At 40.1% G+C, this 22895-nt stretch overlaps 1 protein-coding gene across 2 annotated transcripts; it reads right to left on the reverse strand.

The window, feature by feature from the left end:
• Window positions 1-438: 438 nt before the first annotated feature.
• On the reverse strand, window positions 439-22552 carry ankrd52a (ankyrin repeat domain 52a). 2 transcript variants are annotated; one of them, XM_044212658.1, is made up of 28 exons: window positions 22330-22550; window positions 21670-21753; window positions 21459-21537; window positions 21172-21242; window positions 20762-20962; window positions 20593-20680; window positions 20154-20296; window positions 19732-19944; window positions 18812-18890; window positions 18594-18708; window positions 18295-18377; window positions 18063-18180; window positions 17899-17967; window positions 17601-17741; window positions 16297-16359; window positions 15997-16108; window positions 15551-15622; window positions 15126-15327; window positions 14894-14981; window positions 14640-14757; window positions 13974-14193; window positions 13786-13873; window positions 13596-13679; window positions 13191-13336; window positions 12925-13007; window positions 12622-12704; window positions 12360-12451; window positions 439-10157 (listed from the first exon to the last, which is right to left on the reverse strand). In XM_044212658.1, exons 1-28 carry the CDS (start codon window positions 22354-22356, stop codon window positions 9886-9888), a joined length of 3234 nt encoding a protein of 1077 aa, XP_044068593.1. In that variant the 5' UTR covers window positions 22357-22550; the 3' UTR covers window positions 439-9885. The 2 variants fall into 2 exon arrangements, with proteins under 2 accessions (XP_044068593.1, XP_044068592.1); XM_044212657.1 differs by lacking the exon at window positions 15551-15622 and having other exon boundaries at window positions 18063-18377; window positions 22330-22552.
• Window positions 22553-22895: the final 343 nt, after the last annotated feature.

A 22895-nucleotide genomic window follows, 5' to 3' on the forward strand; every position in this document is an offset into this window, starting at 1 on the left:
TTGTGACATTTTCACATTGAGATGACGATTTAATTAAAACTTTTTGTTCTTTTCTACTGTATTCAGCTTCATGTAGCGCCTAGCTATTCCAGGGAATTCAACATAACTAATTGGGGATAAAATGCGTGAATACCAATCAGAATCAGAATCAGAAATACTTTATTGATCCCCGTAGGGAAACTCTTTGTTCCAGTAGCTCTTCTTTACGTCAGTGCACACAGGAGAAAACGATATTATACACTATAAACAGGTCAGAAATAAATTAAGTAACATGTTGGTATAAGTATAAGATAAACTAAGTGTCGAGTACCAAGTGGGTTTACTGGTAGATGGTGAAGTACAGTATAAATACAATGTCACTAATTATGTAATACGAATACGAAACCTGTGACATGAAACATGGATCAATTGTCAACAAATAACTCCAGACTCAGGAAATATTTAGCAATAGCACTTTATTGAACACAAACAACCCTAAGCCACAATACTGAATGACAAGACCAATTGGCTGCAGCAAACATTTTATAAAATAGATTCAGGTTTAATGTCACTAAATTGTTTTTTTTTTCTTTTAACGTCAGAAAGACAGATGCAGGTTTTTCCAAAACAGTGAATGATCTTTTACATATTTAACATTTTTGTAACAAATTATCATTCACATGTTCACACAAAGGAATAACAAGGCAAAGTGCTTTCAGGATTGCATTGAATCGAAAAAACAAACAGAAAAATGAATGGCTTGAGGTTTAGGTGAGACAGTGGGTGGGTGAGGGGGAGTGGGGCTGGTCCTGTCCTGGATTCGGCATGGGTGGGTGGGTGGGTGGGTGGGGGGTACCTGGTCAGAAAACCTCAAACCTTTCACCTGGTCCTGTACCCCTTTAAGTCAAACTGAAAGTAAAATATCAGGGCAGTGTGGAGACAGACGCCTATGTAGCAGAATTTGGTTCTGAGTGGACAGATGGATTTGAAGGCATACGGCTCGAGGGGCTCAAACTCGCCCTCATACAGAATTACAAATCCACCTTACTATCTTCCTTGTGACAACCTGTGGTATCATTACAACTGCAGGGAAATCAGTGGCTGACCCAGAATGAAGCTGTAAACGTTATCATAATGTGTACTATAGGGCTAGACAGGGAAGTATACGCACAAGAGGAAGCCAAAGAAACAGATGGTGTTAAAAAAAAAGCCAATGCAATGGTTATTTATTTTCAAAAAGATGAATCCTCTGACCATTCGCCACTGAATGTTAAAGGGGATAGACTATCATCATAATCTGCATCATAACATTGTCTGGCTTCACATTCCAGTGGTATTCTGTCATATAAATGCTTCTCATAAATATTTTGTTTTCAACGTCAAATAGACATATACACATACAGCACAACCAAGCGCACTTTTTATGTATAACTACCATTGCTTATGATAAATCTGTATTCCCGTACTGTGAATATACCTTTTTTTTTTTTTTTTTTTTAATAGTCAGAACAGGTGGAGAGACAAACAACACTCAAGGCTGCAAAACAAGGAGGTAGGAGAAATGCTACTGAAAAACAGCAAGTGATGCTAACATGATCGTTCACTTAAATAATCGTGAGAGACACCAGGCTTAGGTTCGACTTCTTGAACCACGCTAGTGCCAACAGTTGCTATTCCAGTCAAGCGCTTAAGGAGTGTGTAACAACTAACGTTACATTTTTCACCTGTATTTTGTAAAATAATGTGTAATATTGATTTGACCACCAAATGAAGACATCACACAAAAATCGCAAAATTGTAAATAACATTTCCTCATAGCTCCAGATGCAGACTGGTGTAGCAGCTGTGGTGATTTACTCACTGAAGAAATCTTAGAGGCCCAAGCTGCCTTACAAAAAAATTTGAATCATGTCTTAACCCTATATATCCAGACCGGTCATATTTCTAAATTGGCTAATTTTAACAGAGTTAACTTCATTGGTCCTGTTGTCATCACAGGTCTGGAGACCACGCTGCTGGTGATGGCATTGACTCCTTTACACACAGTAGAATAGTATATTTGCAGATTTGTAAATGAGGTAATCAGCGTTAGGCTAAATAGGGAACCCTGTCATTGACACACATGCCCACTTCATTCACCAGCAAAGCAAAAAAGATTTCCTCAATCAGCAGGACAGGACTGTGGAAACTGAAATCAACTTTGGAATGCAGAGGAGCCAACTTTTTTTTTTTGTGAAGGTGCACTATGAAACTATTTGATTGTAACTCATCACATGCCCTGATTCAGAGTCCTTCCCCTCATGACATGGGCTCCTTTGTATTTCCCCAGATAAGCCACTCAAAGTAAAACAGGCAACCCATTATCTTTCATCTTTTTAGTTTGGAATGAATTAAGGCTGCCTCAGCAGCAGATCAATGCCTGCTTTAAGTCCAGCTGTGAGAGGATTGTTAATAGCTTGTGAGTTGCAATGAGGTGGCAACATCTACAGTGAAGCGGACTAAAAATAAAAATATGAAAAGGGACAACCACTACTAAAATGTCACAGAACATGCAGTATACATCCTTTCCTACAATAGGCTATTCCTAATAGCACATTCAAGGGGGCTCATAATGGGCAAATTCTCTGATATGGCTCTGCTTTGGAGTAATCAAGCTTTGTGTGAGACTACTTCCATCGTAGGAGTCGATAAGGTGCTCCATCAGAAGACTGCTGCCTTATTTCACCTGCACAAATACTTTGTGTCATTCAGTTCAACAGTAAACACTGGAAACTGTTTTGAACATTTGTTTTCCTTCGTGTAAATACCCGCCCCCCCCCCGAAGACACATCCTCTGCTGGTGAAAACAAACAGCACTTTCAAGGGGAATGTTTCTCTAAAACCACAATCACAGGATCTCCAAGTAACAAATTCTGAAAACACATAGGCTATACAGTAGATATAAATCTCATGAGTTTCTTAACTGTACAAGCTTTAGGCTACACGCTGAAAAGGGAGGGGCACGTAAGGACCCTTAATGCTTAACATTGAAAACAAATATAAGGCATTTCATATTTCCTTTTATCCGCATACATCACTGACAGCAGGTCTAAATATTTTTGAGAAAACATTTCATTCAAGGAGGAAAAGGATGCATATACACATCTACACATGCAAATGAACATGTCTACCGGCTATAAAACCAGAAGTCCAAACCACAATACCATCAAAGTCCATCCATAAGAAGAAAAAAATAAAATAAAAATAATGCACCTACTCAAATCTATCAGTTAACTTGTGCACAGTCCTTTCTCTGAGCAGGCAGCTTTTAAAGTTGGACATTGATCACAGTTTCAAGAATGGAATATCAAACACTCCACTATCAAATGCCACCTCTCTGAATACAAACAAGGAGGACCACTTGAAATCCTTCATTTGCTACAGACAAGTGACTTTTGGTGTTAACAATAAGGGCATATTAAATAATTTTTTTTTCAACTGAGGAAGCAATGATAAACAAAAGGTTATTGCACTTTTATCTTTTGTCTATTTCAAACGAGGTCAGCTTGAGAGAAGATGATTCATGCCTTAATGTCGTGGTAAGACAACAAATGTTACGTCACGTCTATAGTATGATCACACTGTTATTAACACTGCACACAGCTACTACTGCAACCCTACTTGTAGTCACTCTACCCTAAATAACACAGAACAATCTCTACAATCAATTTGCAACACAGTCACAACAAACAGTTTGCCTAAACTTGATCTTGAATGCAGGTATTGCATCATTTCACAACTTGGTTTGTATTGTGAAGTTACTAATCGTCGATGAATACCAAAGAGTTGAGAAGAACAATCAGAAGAAGCTCTGAAATTCCAGACAATGGTCTTTCTACAGTCAGTGTGTTACTGACAATCAAACCTCATGTTTTCTACACTCAGAGGAGTCTGGTGTTTTTACTCTCATCTTTGCCTAAATTTGGTCTACAGGCTCCTTCACGCCTTGGTGTTGGGAGAGCCAACTGAGCCCCGAGTTGCCTTCTTTGGATTTGTGCTTTCGTACTTTTGATCCCCATCCATTCAATGTTTGATGTGCCCTAAATCGCATAAGTAATGTGCAATTTATTCTGCCACCCAAAGGGAGCACTCAGTCACTGGAAATGTATCATGAAATCCAGACTAATACAGAAGGAGTTATTTAGGCTTTTTTCTTCTTCTTATAATTCAGATCACATTGGTTTGAAATAATCTTACTCAGAGGGAATATGAGCCCATCTAGTGTAGTTGTGTACGTTCAGTGTAATTTCTTTTTCCCATTATAAGGCTTCGGGGAAATACAAATGGAAGACCGTACCTTGCGGTAGTAATAAATAAAAGGCACCATGCCACCACTGTGCTCGATACTACACAGGTCTTATTGGTGGGGGAAATTATTAACCAAGTGTTCAGGCAGGGAAGGCTGTCAAACTAGCATTAGTCATACAGTAAAATTTTATTGTTTTGACTTACAGAGGTAATGTTTTATAGCTACCTTCATTTCCCATCTTAAATTAGACTGTACCCTTCACCCTATATGACCTGCACCAGATAACAGACTTGTCTGTTGGGTGTAATGAAGACAAACATGTTGAAACAGGGCAACTATGCTTTTCTGTTCTAAAAAAAGGGACTTGTGCATGTTCAGGTTCGACATGCATATATTGAAAAGTCACTCACACACACTATAAGAGAGAAATCTACATGACTGGCATCAGGAAAAACAAGAAGAAATCACAGAGGATAAATGTCAGCGTCGTCACACAAAATATCACTGATGAGGTAAAACTGCAGGTCCAATATAAAGTACAAGGTGCAGTTGGCTGCCCCTTTGTAAGGTAGGAAACATGAGACATCTGCCGACACTAATCAAAACACTTCCGCATAGATACATCTCTGATTTAGGCTGGTTTAAGCAGAATTACACTACCTACGACAAGATGGATCACAAGATTTTAACTCTTTGTTAGCATAGCTGTACAAGCATTTTTCATAAGAATTTTCTTTCCATCAATATTTTTTTGAGGTACACCACTTTAATCCCCAGTGTCATTTGGCTCTGGATGATGGAGAAGCCAAAGTTGATTGTTTACGAGTGAATTCTGAATTCATTCATTCATTCACAGTGGCAAATATGGCGATATCCTAACCCCTCAGAACAATCTCTGCACCATGGCAACCTTGAGCTATGTGCTACCTCAATTGATTTGTGTGCTTCTCGACACCCAAAGATGTCTGCAAGACCAAAATTAGCCAAAACTTAGTTTTTTAGCAATCCAACTAAGTAGCATAACTCTACAGGTGATGCAACGTATCAGGTACTTCCTTTTTCAGCTTTTAAGGCAAAAGGCTCAACAGTGGATCAGAGAGTTGAATTGAAATTTGCCATTTACTTCAAGTAAGAACCGAGACATCCATTGAGGCAAATCAATTCTATACCGTATTATACCATGCTTTTTTTGGGACATCAAAAACTTTTTTTTTTCCTGGTAACACACACACACACACACACACAATAAACCATTTCATTAAACAAACACACAACCTAGGGATTGCTTTGCCAATACCAAAGGGACTAACTATATTCTTCAAAAATGTCCAATTATACAATAGACCAACAGCAAATTTTAACAGAATACTTGCATTTAAGTACTAATATCCCATGCAAATATTTATATAGTTTTTCTTTAACTAACATAATTGGTGAAAAGACATGCAGCTCCAAACACAAAACTGTAATAATCCTGCCTACTTCTGAATAAGTTACTGACCAAGTAAGTATGATTTATGTCTAAAGGCAAATAAAGGTTCCTATGGCACTAAATGGGTGTAGCTTAGGTGCGTTTCTGTCAAATATAGGCTATTTACGAGTATGTGTGATCATATCTACTGTAGACCTTTTTGTCCCTCTTGTTTTACTGTACTGTAAGGCAATCTCAATGGAATGGATGGACATGAATGTTAAATTCATCTGAACTCTTGTCCTCTGTTTACCTTGTAGGCTACACTCCACACAAATATATATGTATAGAGAAAGAAGAATGATATTACACAACAGCAGGCCTATACTCCAAGAATCATGCCAAAAAAAAACCCCTATCCAGAACCTCAATGCAGGAAGACTACTACACATACTGTATAATATGTAGAGAATTAGGTTATTACATGCTACCTGTATTATCATATCTACGCAAGACAAATGAAGAGCAACAGTTTAAAGTCGGGAGAAAGCAAATTGTCCTGCTCTAAACTGACCCTACATTCATTTCAGTCAGAATATTCATGGCTCAGATTTGATGGTCAGACTGTAAACTGCTTGAACATATGCATAAATCCATTGCTGCTTTACTAAGAAGTTTTCCCCTCGACACATTTTGGCAAACAGGCCTTATTTGTGACCAAAGATTATAACATCTAACCCGCATTTAAATCTTCCATTGGCATTTATGCTATGATTTACTGAATTGGCCTAAATGGATGGCAGTGCAATATTTGTGCTGCACACTATTACACACACTCTCTATTGCTACAATTGGACCTTTCATTGCTTTCTGACACCAGATATATTGTATATGCTCCACTTGTTCAACAGCTATATCAAAATTGTGATTTAGCTCCATGCACAATCACTCAGTTATCACTGGTACACACAAATTAAAAAAAGCATGTATAAGAATACTGTGATACAACAAAAGGATTCAGTTGCAACTTGTATAGTTGCAGGGCAATGGCTCCATTTACTGGTCACATAAGGACATCACAAAAGAAGAAAATCCCTGCCCAAACAGACAGCACCTACAGATGGCAGAGAGAGTGTGTAGAGTATTTTGAGGAGCTTGCCTGAGGTGTCTGTTGAGTCACTGGACTGACTTTTAGTGACTTAGGCCAAAGTCTGTATTATTAACAGTAGGCTGGGTAATGTAACCTTGTCACTCTTTTGGGCAGGTTGCCCAGAAATAGATAACACAAAAAAGTCAGTGGGCAGTGGACACTGTCCCGAAGTACTTAGAGACGCTGTTTTTTTTTTGTTTTGTTTTTTAAATAATGCATCGTTAGAGTACAATTTTGTTGCAGCCTTTGTTTGTCTTTTGCAACCCTACCTTCCTGTATTCAGCAGCAACACACATGCATGTAAACATAAGTACATACATTACATCTGCTCTATTTTGCACACTTAGAACCTGAATGTACTAAAGTGCGTGCTTTGACTATCTAATTAAGTGCTGTGGGATTAGGGTTAAAAAGGAACTAAATTATGGAACATCCTATCAAAAAAATGTAGACATACTCATCCTGCTGAGATCTGATTGGGTTAATAAATTCTGCCTGCTGCTTCAGCACAGATCCTGAGATTACAAAAAATGATGTACCTATCCCTAATATTAATAATAATATAACAGTTCTCCTGAAAATTATAAATTGATCAAGAGAACAAAAGCTGGGGGTCACTAATTAGTTCCATTTCATTTCAGTCAGTTATGGAGGTCAATTGAAATGCCAACTACGAATCTACGACATTAACTCTGAGAAATCACTGCTCTGAAATGGTCAGTTTTAGTAAATCAAGTAAAATAAGCTAACATGAAAAGACTTTTCACAGGGGTATTTAACGACATAGGCTAGTCTAGGTCCTCATCTCTCATCCAGTCGACTAATGTGTGCAATTGTGCCACTTCATTACCAGTGGATATGAAGTTATCACACCAATGAAAACAATCTGACTCAGTATAATTTAACCACCAGCAGATGGTCTAAAAAAAAAAAAAAAAACCCGACAAAATCGCATAGATATAACATCTAAAAGTCACAAACAGCTCTAGTGGTCCAATACAATCATCTTTAGTATGCTTAGTACCAGAAATGGGATGAGGAGACAACAAAATGAACACCAAAAAAAGCACATATTTGGATTTCTGCTATTCCTGAAATCTAAACAACAGGTATTGGCCTAAGCAAAGATCCCTCTCCTTTTCCTCTTAGCCCTATTTGCTTCTATAAGGGATATCAACTCCCTGGTCATTGATAATGCCGGATCACACAAAGATATGCCGGGCAATTTATTTTCCACTAGATACTATGGTGCAACTGTGGTTCAATGCTGTTGTTATCAAATAGGTGGAAAGATAATCAGTCTCAGGGCTCATCATACTCTGCCATTACGCAATCCAACTGAAATGATGTGTTACGGAAGGCATGGGTCAAAAGGCATTTCATGAGATGCCATAAAGGCGATCCAGTGCATTTGTGTTGACACTGACAGTAAAATGCCCGGCACACACACAGCCATTCGTTTAGTCTTTAGGTAATTTTTCATGAAATAATAAAAACGAAAAAAAGAGAAAAAAAATCAAACACATTCCAGGGAAACAAAAGCCCTTGTGACAGTGATTGTCTATTCAATAACGTTAAACAAAAAGGCCAAAAGAAAATATTGCTTGAAAACTTATCTATTCAAATTGATCAGAGTTGACCACCAAGAAGTTGAGATATGAGCTATTAGATGTTTAAGACTAGTTCACTAGCTCCAAGAAATACTCCATTAGTGAGAGCTTGTTAAAACCACAATGCTAATGGCAGGTTCAACTTCAGAAACACAAAGAAAAAAACCAAAACTGAATTGCTCTCTTTCGATAATTAGGCCATTTGAATTCTGAAATTTTTCCAAAAAAACAAAAACAAAAAAACACTGTGAAAGAGATGGGAAATAAATTGAAATGGCTTGTTCATTTATGTGCTCAGATATATGATGCTTTGATGAGGTGTTGTTGGCAGATATTACTAGTAAAGCCTTCATCTAGAAATAAACAAGGCCTCAGTCAGTCACTATCCTACAGTAGTTCTCTTGTCCTACAAAAAGAGAACATTAGGCCTACGGACCCTGGGTGAAGATGAAGCAGCTGCTAAACGAGTTGACGAGGTATATCAAGATCTATTGTCTTTCTCTATACAGTACAGTTCATCTCAAATAAATAATTTATAGCCATAATAGTGTTGATCAACTTTGGTCATAAGTTATATGCTTAGAAACATTCTAGCTTAACAAACACTTATTTAGCATCTTTAAAACATGAAGTCAGCATTAACAACAAATCGATGTTACAACGCTGACCCGAACATGGCTCTCCTTTGGAAGAAGACATGCTAATGTATTCAGCAGCATTACCAAATTACCTTAAAATGCCAAACAATTCTAGGCCGTACATTTAAAGTACACTATGGAGTTAACATCTTTGTGACCCTTTTCCAAATTTCAGATTGTACTGTAGTACACAAGCATTGCACTCTTCAGCAAAATTTAGATTTTCCCTTGTGTCGTTCCTTCATAAAAATCTAAGCTAATGGACAATTAAACACAAAAAAAGAAAGAAAAAAATTATCAAAAAACAAACAAAGAAACTCTTTGATCACTCTTTTGGGAAGGCTGTATGTTCCTCTACAAGGTCACCACAACTGATTAAACATGATATGACTTTTATACTGAATGATATGAAGAGAAAGACAGCCGAGGATACAGAGATTTCCATGCTCTTAGATGTCGGTTATATAATTATGTCAACATGGTTTTAAAGGGTTAAATGATTTAGAGATGGCCAGATTGCTAGTGTTTGTTTTGGATGGCACACTTCATCTGAGTGACCTTGTAGAGCAATCCGCCTCTACATATTAAGCACTACTTGGAGATGGAGGAATGGGATCTAATTGCATATTAGGTTTGACTGCACCTCAAGAGAAGACCAAACACTCACACACACACAGACACACAAACACATACATACACAGAACAGACATGTGGGTGGGTGCTCTCCTGGTCCTCTGGGCCATGTTAAAGGGAGTCCCCCCCTGGTGGTGATGATGGTGATAGCAGCTGACTGAGGGGGGCACGTGACCTCACTCAGACAGACACCCGTCCAGGCCGACCGGTGCACCGTGACGGTCTTTGACGTAGCCGTTGTGGAGGCCGTTGCTGGGCAGGGGGGCACAGGCGGCGGTGATGCCGCAGTGCTTCAGCAAGTTGAGACCCGGGGACGGGGAGACGGTGGGAGAGGAGCAGGAGCAGGAGGAAGGGTCCCGCTGGGGGAAAGGCTTCATGGTAGAGAGGATCAGAGCCAGGCAGTCAGCCACGTCCTTGTTGGGAGCACAGGCCAGGGCTGGGGTGTGGCCTGATGGACAAACAATAAATTCACATTAGTGCACACAACTTGAACATCACATGTGAATTACATCTGGCAAACATTTATAGTTAATAATAATGCTGCTCCAACCAATATTTTTATATTAACGATGGATGAAATGACTATGTGTAATGTCAAAATGTGTTGCTCGTAGTAATGAACCCACAGAATTATTATCCAATTCTGCAGCTTCTATCAGTTCAATGGAGCGTTTTAGCATCTTTGTTTTGTTTTTTGGTTCACTCTCACCACTCATCAGTGTCGTTATAAGACGCAGTGGGCAGCTTTTTTCAGCTAAAAAGCTCTAAAAACCCAGTGTACACTATCTGCTCAGCCCCAAACAGTAGACAGACAGACACAGTTAGCAACTAGCTGGTGAACATAGTGGAGCATTTAGAGAGAGCTAAAGAGTCAGATATTTCCCTCAGGAGGTAGTGGAGAAGTTCAGTGCACGTGCAGAGCAGCCACCCCACACTAAACTCCTATATTAGCCTACATTAGTCTCATGTTTTACCTGTAAGACTCACGTTTTAATGCCTTTGTTCATCATCTGTGATGTGAAATCATCATATTTGTCATCACAAGTGTGTATCCTGGTAAGAGTTCAGGTATAAAATCCTAGCACACCATGAAGCTTCTCTCTTGCCAGGCTGCTGAAAGCCCTGTCAGCTGAACACTCAGTCACACTGGATGGCAGTAGAGGAGGGTTGTACCAGCATCTGGATCAGAAGCAGTTGAGCCGACTTCATTGACAGTCAGCTCCGGCTCCAGCTCAGCTAGTTTTGTTGTTACGCCATTTTGAGACAAGACTCAGTTTATTAAGTTTACAGCCTGCCATGCTGTTGCTCCTGCACTGCTCTGTGTACAATGACGCAGCTTGAAAAAAAATAAAATAAATAGAAACAAGTGCAGTGATTCGACTGACAAAATGCGAGTCGACTCAGGTTCTTACTGACTGATAACTCGAATAATCGACTTTTAGGAGGGCAGCCCTAGTGTAAATAAGTCACTGTTTTCTAAGTTCACCATTTACCTTTATAAAAAGGTGATAATATGTCAATGTGGTGTTTACAGCTTGTTAGCTGGCACCAAGTGGCCCAAAACGCTATTAATGCAGGTTCAAATAATCAAACTAAGATTTTTGTATATTTAACTAATTTAAACACAAATAAAGCACCAACATCTGAAAGTTAAAAGGGACAGTCTCCCCAAAATCAAAAACACATATTTGTGAGTTTTGGAGATATAGGCCGTAGAGATGTGTCTTTTTTTTTCTTCTATTTTTTTATATAAATATAATGGGACAACATAGCACTGGGCTTGTGGTGCTCAAAGTGTCAAAAAAAAAAATACATTTCAAAAACTCAGCAATGTTTCTTTCCATAAATCGTGACCCGGTTACTCAAGATAATCCACAAATGTGTTAGCTCACAACTGCTCACAACAAGGTCTGTGGATTATCTTGAACCAAGTGCCATATAGCCCCATTATATAAAAAAAAAAAATGCAGACATCTCTACAGCAGATATCTCCAAAACTCAGCAACTCACACCAAAACAATCTAGATGGATAAATAGCACTACAGGTAAGAGGAAAAATGTGTATTATTGATTTTAGGGTGAACTGTCCCTAAGAGTCGGCTACCAAGCAGCACCACACTCACAAGCTCTGGTGTCAGAAAATCTAAAAAAAAACTCACAAACAATACAAAAACAAAATTGTTGCACCGTGCAAACAAATGTTGTTTGGTAGCCAACTCCCACATGTCCACAAGCACATGAACACACAGACTCAGGAGACTCCTTAAAATGCTTTCAACTTTACTTCCACACAATGTTAGCATAGGTTAAAAATTTATTTATAAAAAATAAATAAAAATGTATATTGGATGGATTGTCTATCATAAGCAAGTTTCAGGACTGCACACATTTTCGTAACAAATGGCTATCGAGGAGACAGGATTTTCTTTTTTTTTTTTTTAAATCTAAAACTATGTTGCGTTGTGGAAAACAGTCAGCAGAAAAGCATATATTATTTATAGTAAATAAGATAACACATTTTAAACGTTGTAAGATTCATTAAAAATTCCAAACTCATTACAATTTAACACACACACACACACACACAGCCATTTCAGCTCATCCAGCCTGATTACAGATAAAGTGCTAACAAAGCATGAAAAGGCCTCACCTTCCTCATCCACAGCCAGCACAGTGGCTCCTCTACTCAGCAGTGCCTGCACCACCGTAGCCAGGCCATTACGTGCGGCAAGATGGAGGGGCCTGGAGGAGAATGAGGGAGTATGTCAGCGACAGCTGGCAGACCTACTATTCATCAACTAGTTTGCAATTCTAACATTAGAACATGTGGAGAACACCCTAAACTTTCAAAAGATTTTAAAAGATCCAGGATCCTTTTTGTTGGTAGCTTAAAAATGTTACTAGCTTCTCACATTTGCAGAGCACTGTTGGTGGCATTTATGAGTGTGGGACTGTGGATCTCCCCCAGAATCAGCAGGGCACACATCTCATGAGCCTGAGGAACAAAACAAAAAAACTGTAAATAAAATACATGGGCTTCTGTCTGTCAGAGTTGCTTACCATTCAAAGAAAGTGTACCTCATTACACTCAGGTGTAAAAATATTTCTGATTAGAGGAAGTACTCATTCTTTCCAATAGGCATGGTGGTGTTAATGCTCAGCACACCACAGCGGAGCTCTGACTTTAGGATCTTGTGAATAACTGTGATGTGTACCTTGCTGCAGGCCAGGTGCAGGGCAGTGTTCCTGTTCTCATCCAGCAGTGTCAGGTCAGCCTTGGCCCGGTGAAGGAGGATGGCTGGACGACACCAAGACACAAAGACATTAATTTCCTGCAACTACAGATGTCCAGATCTGACAATTATAGTAAGATGATATGCACAACAGACCTATTCAAGCCTAGAGTATGACTAACAGCTATATATTCTCAAGAAAACAGCTCTCTTAAGAATCCCACAAGAATAGCAGCTCAAAGACTTACCCACGGTGCCACTGTGTCCCTTGTCAGCAGCTACCATCAGAGCAGAGCGTCCGCTTTTGTCCACTGTATTGATCTCTGCTCCATGGCGAAGCACTAGCTGAAGTCCTGCGACATCCTCAGCAAATGCAGCAGCATGCAGTGGGGTCCTACAGGCACAGACAGAGACGGTTCGACCAATTACTGTATGATCATAGTTTCAACTTCAGGGGTTGTGGCCGGCATTAAGTACAAAGCACTAGGCATTCATGACTGTTTATTTGATAAGACAGAAGAAGGAATAGGTTTAGGCAACACTAGTAACTCTACAATGATGAGCAATACATTTGGTATTAGCTTAAAAATGCTATTTCTTTAGGATCTACATTACATTCTTTCTCTCTGAAGTCTTTTGCTCTGCAGCCTCACCTTCCTTTGGCATCTCTGGTGTTAATCATGTGGACCCCAGCAGATTCCAGCAGCCTCTCTGCAGCACCGCTGTGGCCATTCATCCTACAAGCAAGACGGGTTAGTAAATGAAATGATGATGCGGTATTTTTTTGAGTAAAAGTAATTAGTTTTGACACAAGACAAGAGCATATGCCAAGTTAATACTCACAGAGCACAGTGCAGGGGAGTGAAAGGGTTTCCCTCTTCATGGATAAATGTTTTAAATTCAAGTAAAACCTCCAAACAGTCTTCATGCCCTGAGAACAAACACACTCAGCATTATAGACAACAGATGTTACAGTGATTAATTGCAGGTTTGGGGGATTGGGCATTTCCAGTCGATCAAACTGAGCAAACCTTTGTACGCAGCCCAGTGTAATGGGGTGTATTGTTTGTTGTCCAGCAGTTTATCTTGTGGGTCTGTTGCCATGGTGGCCTGCACCAGACTGGCCAGGATCTCTGTGTGGCCTCTGGATGCAGCGTAGTGCAGCGGTGTCCTACCCTGGGCGTCCCGACACAGTGCAGAAGCTTTGTGCTCCAACAGGGCTGTCACAGAGTCATCATGACCCAACACCGCCTGAACAAAGACCAGTAAGAGATGAGACAATATCCACTGAAAAACTGAAAACAACAACTTAGACAACTTAGACTTTGAGAAAAAATAATGATTATAACTTCTTTACTTTAAAGATAGAAATCATTTTCCTTCTCCTTCAGGGTCATAGGAGCATTAATTTGATATTGGTTACTTTCCTGGACAGGGATTTCTTATTCTTAGATTAAGAATGTTATTCAATAGATATCTCATTTGAAAATGTCTAAGCTAAATACCTGTCCAGGAATCTGGCCACCTAGTATGCCTGTGCTCTCTTGCTTTGACCCTTAAGACTCTGTTGTCAATGTTGACATCTACTGTATTAACCAATACTAGCACTTTACCAATGAATTAGTCTTGCACAAGTTTTTGTGGTGTAGCTGATGCTCTGCTACAATATGTAGCCACATGCAGTGTTTTTGACCTACCCCTCTGTGCAAAGCTGTGCTGCTCCTTTTGTCCTTGGCATCTGGCAAGGCACCCTTCTCCAGCAGGAAGTGGACGCAGTCAGTGTGACCTCCCAGAACAGCTAGCATCAGAGGAGTCCTGAAGGGGACAGAAGTGACATTAAAGATGTGTTTTTTCACTGTATGCTAATTGTTAAATTAGCTTTAGGCCTTAAACTGTTTTTGAAAGCTGAATGTACAAACTGAAGTCATGCTTTTCAAAGAGAACAACTCACTGGCCAAATTTGTCTGCAACGTTGGTGAGATCCCCCTCCTCCCCGTATTCAATCATCATGCGCAGGCAGTCTGAGTGACCATTGGCAGCTGGTATGAAACAAAGTACAAGAGGGAGAATAAAAAAAAAAAAAAAAAAAAAAGTATATTCACTATAACATAAAATTGACTCTATTCAGGATGGTAACAATCAGACAAAATGCTATGCAAATCTTCCAGCAGAGAGCAGTATACCTGCAACATGAATTGGAGTCCACATGAGACGGTTGTCATTGAGGAGGCAGGAGGCCCCCTGAGCCAACAGCACCTCCACACAGCGGGTGTAGCCTTTCTGGGCAGCCAAGTAGAGCACAGAACGGCCCGCAGCATCCTGCATATCCACATAGGCTGCAGTCTCCGTCAGCACACGCAGCGCCTGCCAGTGACCCTTATCAGCCTAAGGGAGCAGAGGAAGGCAGTCAAAACAACTTTTAGTCAATGCTTGACTGCATTTAGTCATTTAGAGGTTGATTACAACCGGTGCTGACCCAGAGAGTTTGTTAAATCTAATCAAGTTTATTGTCCCATACACAATCATACACAGTACAATGTCTAGTGAAATTCGTTCTCTGCATTTAACCCATCCTAAGTACTAGGAGCAGTGTAAATGTGAGACTTACAGCAAGATGCAGTGGACTGACTGGAATACTGCTCTCTATGTCTCCTAGTGCATTAAAGGACATCTCCAGGAGCTAAAAAATAAACCACAACGGTGGTTTTAATTTAATTTACTGAGAAAAGAAGTAAAACACAACATGCTGCACGTATTAGCATAAATCAAAATCTATACCTGAACATTTTTCACATGCACAGCCTGCAAAAATGATCCTATTAACTAATCCTTTTGGCTAAACAACACTTAATTACTTCTGAGAACATATTTCACTAAGCTAGAGCACAGAATAAATTAATGTGTTGACCTAAGCAAGTCTTACGCTTACCATCGACCAGATCTGTGACATCTGGTTGAGTGGAAAGTGTGTATAACGTGTGACATTTGTGACACATGACTGATTACATGCGCCAAGTTTGTGAAATGATTTCAGATTAAAACAGAAAAACTCACCAACTCCAGATTCTGTTTGTTGCCATGGTAAGCTGCATAGTGAACAGCACTGTAACCCTTTGAGTTGACCATTGATGGATCAGCACCATTGTCCAAAAGATGCTCCAAGCAGCTGTTATTAAAAGACAGCACAAAATGTAAAGAGGGGATAAAGAATAGCAGCATTTAATTCACGGGGCCTTTAGAAACAAATGTTTTCCACAAACAAACTTTGTGTCAGTTTACTGAATTTGAAGTCTTAAATCACATTAGTCATGGTCAAGGTCAGATGCAGGAGAGGAAGAAAAAGAAAAAACTCACAAGTACGACTCCTTCGCCTCATCCTCATCATTCTGATGGTTCCCAGAAAAATGACGATCAACTCTGAAAAGAACAAGAAATACTTTAAGACTTTCTTGAGGTCAGTATAACATACAGATTCCTTGGTGTGTTGTTAGATAGTTACACTCCTATCTAAGAATTGTTGTTGCTAAAAAATCAACTTTTAATGAGCTCAGAAAAACAGCCTGTTTTGAGCTTTGTGATGATGCATTTCCCAGCTAATCCGGGGGGGTGTTAAGAATTTTCTCAACACATAAAGGAAAATTTAATCCTTCAGTTTATCACAAACATTCAAAATCCCCACATTTGGAGATACATGGTTTTCACTGGACAGGAAGGGGATGAAAAACTGTAATCTGAAAAGTAACTAGTAACTAAAACTGTCAGATAAATGTAGTGCAGTAAAAAGTACAATATTTGACGCTGAGATGTAGAAGAAGTAGAAAGCGGCATGAAAAGAATCAAGTAAAGTAGAAGTACCTCGAATTTGTACTTAAGTACAATACTTGAGTAAATGTACTTCGTTACATTCCACAAATGCAGAGCGGACGTATTCGCAGTAGACAAATCATCTCTAGTACGTAACGTTACAGTCAAACTATCAATGAGCTAGCATAGCACTTGTGCTTTTGAGATTTTACATGAGAATGTGTGCTTACCATTGTTCCAAATTTGAATGTTTTGCGGCAAAGTTCACATCGCACCTCATACGAATCGCTGGAACTTCTTATTGAATTTGCATTTACCCATGGCTGAGCCTGCATTGCTTGCTCGCAGCGTTGTGTTCTTGATGTTTTCCATTCCCCCCACTGCATCCCTCAAATCGGAAGCTGGATAAACCTATTCTTCTTCTAGGTTAAAATGCAGTTCACAGCCTGTACACAATGCGTCTACCGCAACCTGCCCAGCAGAGTGTACGCAATCTATTTAATGTACAAACAAATAGATATTAGACTTTGCGGAAATTGTTATTGTTGTGAGATATAAAATACCGGTAAAATAAAACATAAAAACTGAAGGAAAAAAAAAAATAGAAACACTCATTCTGCCCCAGATTTATTCAATTTAATACCTCCCCTCCTACTATTCCAGACATTAAGACATTTTTAGATCTTGAATATCAAAAACAAAATTAAAGATCCGCGGGGACCCTGAGTTTTACCAGCCAATCAGTGTCCTGGAACAACAGCTGACTTTCTGCCAGACTTGAACAGAATGTGGTGGCTTTTGTTGCTTCTGGTGTTTCAGAGAGAACACAGAACGAGAGAGACGAGTTTTCCAACCTGCTGAAAGCTTGGGAGGCGGCAGAGTAGTGCAGGGGAGTACAGCCTGTCTGGTCAGGCTCGTTGACCTCAGCGCCAGCGCTCACCAGGGTCACAGTGCACTGGTACCTCCCATTAGCAGCCGCATAGTGCAACGGAGTCCTATAGGGAGGATGCAAGGAGAGAGAATACGGTCACTTAGAACAGTTACATATATTAGGTATCCAGAGAATGGCACTTCAATAACTGTTACAGCATCAGTAAAATTTGCAGCAAATTAAATACACAGACATCTAAACAAGGATGAGGGGAAACTCACCTTCCCATTATGTCCCTCTTATTCAAGTCGGTACCGCTACTTAAGAGCAAGTTCAGACATTCAACATTTCTGTAAAGAAAGATTATCATGGGAAGGAAATTAAGTTGGAGTTACATATTGAGTCATTTTAATATTCCAGTGACAAAACAGATTCTGCATCTTACCCTCCAGAGGCAGCAGCGTGTAGACAGGTCCTCCCAAAGTTGTCAGGGGTGTTTATGTCAAACCCAGCCGATAGTACGTGCTCCTTACTCATAGATGAAACTATACTATACAGCTGACCTGTAGGGTAATGAAGAAACAGCTGGCAGTAACAGCCATGTCCAAGTGTATATAAACATGGATGTAGACGATTAAGTGAATCAGAGTGCACACATTTATGGAACAAAGACAAACCTGAGGAGAGTAACTTGCGACAACAATCTGAAAACCCGTACAGCACAGCTAAGTGCAAGGGGAACATTCCATGGATCCCACGTCTGGAAATGCCAAAAAGACAGAACATAATGTTAGAAATCAAATACTCAATGTTAAAAATCCCCATTAAACCCCATTAAAACCCAACTGTCTTATAGCACGAGACACATACATTAAAGCTTCTTTGCCTTCTTGTTAAAGGCTGTGCATTGCTGTGTTTTTACAAGACATTGCATGCTTATACTCATCAGTAATACCACTTAAGGCTTTTCTGATACCTGGCCGTGTCTGCTCCGTTGGTCATCAGAGTGCTGATCAGCAGTTCATGGCCGTACTTAGCAGCAACGTGGAGAGGAGTATTGCCATACTTATCCACACAATCAATTTCCCCACCTGATGGACAATAGGGAAGAGGGAGTGAATCAAAGACCCATTAGGAGGAGAGAAATGCCTGCACCAACATTTTATCACAGATCAGTCAGACAGCACATGTTACCATTTTGGATGAGGATCTGAGAGCGTGTGAAGCGTCCATGAATGGCTGCCATGTGCAGGGGGCTCTTCCCTTCTTTGCTCTGTGGAGAGTAAAAAAAACAAAAAAAAAACAAAAGACAATAAAATCATATAATTTCATCTTACGTTCTTAGAATCACAATTCACTGATTAATGACAACAAATAAGACTAAAGTATGCATGTTTTGCATTTTCTATGCAGTGTTTCTGAAGGTAACAGCAGCTAACAAGTTTCCACTATCAGCTATTAATTCAAATAAATATACATTTGAAGTGACAGGTCTCACTTTCCACTAAATCCATTTTCACTAAAAAGGCACTACACTGCTTCTCATATTCTGACCAATGTTAGTTTTTTCTGTGACAATGTAATTGAAATTTGGCAACAGCACAACTTAAGGTCTTGTAAGCTATAAATAGAGGCATGATCAATAACATATGAATCCTTAGATTTATTAGGACTTTTTCTCATGCACTCCCTTTTCACACATACTGTTGTCAGTTCTGGCAACTAAATGTGTGGATGAGATAAAGGGTTTCTAGAGACAGGAATAGAATATGTATTATCTTCATTCCTTCTCCATATCCACCCCCACGTGTTGATTTCATTACTTCACTACAATCCAAACACACATGCTTTTCTTTAAATCTCTAATTTGAAATCTAGTGTAAAAATAAAAAACTAAACGTCTAAATTACCTTCATCTTTGATAATGGCCTAACCAAACAAAAACTAAATGTATTGCACTACCACATCTGTACTATTAGGGGAACTGAAAATATGTAATAACACTTTATTATCCCCAAATTACATGATTACTATTAAAAGGTAATGACAAATAAGGTACAGGAAGTTGAATAAAGTGTACAGTTCCATTTGAGACTCCTCAGCGCATTTCATACCTGCTGGTTGACATCTGCCCCATTGTTGACCAGCAACTCCAGACAGAGGGCACCGTTGGTGGACACGGCAGCCAGGTGCAGAGGGGTGTAGCCGCACTTGTTGGGCTGGTTAACATTAGCTCCATGGTTCACCAGCTCGGTAGCCACAGCCTCCTGCCCCGTGTAGCAAGCCACATGGAGCGGAGTGTTTCCAAAGCCATTGGGCTCATCAATCTGACAGTAACACAAAAATGACACAAGATCAGACTGTGCCTAGAGCCTGAAAGGAAGGATTCCTGGAAATCTTAAAATAAATGTCAGATGATAAAAAACTATTGCTTATACAATGTGACATTTAATAAAACAGACTATAAGACCGCTTAATTTGACTGGTCTAAAAATCATTATTAGAAAAAAAAAGAATTCATGTAAAAATCACTCACCTCTGCCCCCATCCTCAGTAGGTACTTTACAATTTCGATGTGACCACTTGCAGCAGCAGCATGGAGAGGTGTGTAGCCCTGCTTATCCTTGCAGCTCTTGTCTGCACTGCGGGACACCAGCAACTTCACAATCTCTGTATGCCCTACGGGGAAAAACAAAAAAGGAAAAAATATCTCAGTATTATCTCCAGCAATTCTATTTAATTTTACAGATTCAAAGCAATAACGGCCACAAATAGAGAGATTTAAGTAAATGAGACACAACCATTGACTCAGTCAGTGATTGTAGTGTCTTACACCAGATTGTGACGCAAGGAATTGGCCATGTTATTGCTCACCATTTGAGTAAAACTTGCCATGAACAATAGGAGCTTTTACTGCGATTTGACAATGAAAATTTGTGCCGTGCAGCATTGGTAGGAAAGTGAAACTTGCTTACCCAAGTAAGCAGCACAATGGATAGGCTGTCTCTCCTTCTTATCGATGGCACTCAGGTTGGCCCCTTTGTTCAACAGCAGCTTCACCATCTGTAAGACAAATAAATGAAATTGTAGAAGGCTCTCTTTATTTAAGAAAATCTCAAGGGAAGCAAGTAACTCAAGTCTCACCTCCTGGAACCCACTCTGAGCTGCGTGGTGCAGGGCAGTTCTGCCGGTGCGATCTGCCATATTCAGGTTGCTCAGCTGGGTCAGCAGGGTCTCTGCGCAGCGCGTGGACCGGTTGGCAGCAGCCACATGCAGCGGTGTCTGCCAGAACTTGTCTCGTGCGTTTGCCTCTGCTCCGCGCCTCAGCAGCAGACTCACTGCCCTCTGGGGAGAAGGAAGCAATCACAAGAGCTTAGAGCATATATCATATCTACGATTTGCTGCATTTCCTTCACAATATTTTTGTGCATAAATCTAAATGAGTTCTATAATCATTGTGGGTGAATCCATAATAGAATTAGAGGATGAAGTCATCCAACTGAGAGATAATTAGGCTCTTTGAAAAGGCAAAAGGAAATGAGTTTATCGCTTACTTCATTCCTGGAAGCAGCCGCCCTGTGCAACGGGGTCAACCATATATGGTCTTTAGCATTTACAGTGGCACCTGGCAGACAAAATGAAATAAATAAATAAAACATCAATCATTTTTAAGGGGTCACAAGAATGTTGGAGGTGAATACAGCTGCACAGTGAACTGACAATGAGGGGGATGTCTTTTGGGGGGGGGGGTGACAAAGGAAAAAGTATGCACCACATTTCAACACAGAGTCCAAATTTTTAACACATAGCCAAGTATCAGTAATGCATACAGCTCACTCACCTGATTCAATGAGGAGGTCCATTATATGGACGTCACCCACACAGGCAGCAGCATGAAGTGGCGTACGGCGCTCTTGGTCCTGTGGGATAAACTTATGATCAATCAGGGGGAATATGACGTTTAATGTTAATGTTTAACGGATATTACTGGGGCCCAATCCTTCATGATATAAACCCGTTTTGCATTGTGACTTAATGTACATCATACATACCAGTGCATTGACATCCTCCTTTTTGTGCAATAATAGTTGAATTTCTTCAGCATTACGATTGAAGATGGCCTGGACCAGAGGAGGCTGCAATACAGAAATACCTGCTAAGTTATCATCACTACGATAACGTTGCACACATTTACGTTAATGCTGATCCGGAGCGACTATTCGGATATGTCCAAATTTTGATTATAGCAATTAACTATTAAGTGAAATGGTTAAATTGCATGCTATGATGTAAAATGTTGTATTTAATGCGTTTACTGTGGCGTTGAGTAAGCTAATGCGATTCCTGTTTCCTTCCAGCAAATACACTGAGCCCTGGCTGAGGCCTACAGGCCCTTGTCTCATTACTTACGTCAGCTAGCCAAACGGCTCTAGCTAGCTAATTCTGCTACAGAGCTGGCCCCGACCCAAAATAGGGCCTAGACAAGAGCAACAACAACGTATGTGTTAACGTCTGAATGCCCAGCATCGCTAAGGGCAGGAGATTATATCGTTATGATTAATATATCTACTTGAGTAAACAAGCGCCATCAGTAAGCTAAAAATGAAAACAAGTCGTTCTGCGAATAAGACGTAGTGCGTTGCGCACAAGACCAGATCCCAGCAAATAGACTGCGCCACAGCACAAACACGGAGCGCTTTCTGTCAGCGTACCTGGTCTGCAATGTTGTGTACTCCCATCTCCCAAACTCAACCAGGACGGAGCTCCTTCATGAGGATAAAACTGCGAGGTATATTGCGGTGCGCTACTGTATCCACTTTTCAGACTACACCCATAGCTGGTTGCAAACAGAAATGCGGTCTTGATCTGTCACTGTTGTTGTCTGTATCCTATGTCTGGTCTGACGATACGGGCTGTGACCGTGCGGGTCCGCCTACAGGCGTGGCGGTCTGTTTTCGCCTCCTCGGGTGAAATGGCGTCATCGTGTGGAAGAAAACTGTAATATTCTGCATTTACATTGACAACACTATTGCCACTAATCGTCTGTGAGGTCAAGTGAAACGTTTAGGGCATAGACTGTATGGTTTAAGGTTTTAAAAGTTATGTACCCCAGCTTTTATTGAGCAGAATTTAGGACCAACGTAACGCCTGGCAGTACAGTACAACAGTAGCTACTAACTGACTGTTGTGTAACGTACACTATTAGGATGAGTCTTCATAGGCTACCAAATAAAGTGAACATATTTTCCTATAAATTTATTCGACCCATTTAATCAGA

The sequence above is a fragment of the Siniperca chuatsi genome, linkage group LG10 (assembly GCF_020085105.1).
Source record: "Siniperca chuatsi isolate FFG_IHB_CAS linkage group LG10, ASM2008510v1, whole genome shotgun sequence".
Classification (NCBI taxonomy): Eukaryota; Metazoa; Chordata; class Actinopteri; order Centrarchiformes; family Sinipercidae; genus Siniperca; species Siniperca chuatsi.

Excerpts from the sequence above, each read along its gene's own strand:
- ankrd52a (XM_044212657.1), bottom strand. The coding sequence starts at position 22,356 with ATGGGAGTACACAACATTGCAGACCAG. Across the intron at positions 20,297-20,592 it reads CCATTGTGCTGCTTACTTGG|GGCATACAGAGATTGTGAAG; the intron begins GTAAGCAAGTTT and ends TTTTCCCCGTAG. Across the intron at positions 14,758-14,893 it reads GTTGCAGACAAATTTGGCCA|GACTCCTCTGATGCTAGCTG; the intron begins GTGAGTTGTTCT and ends TGTCCCCTTCAG.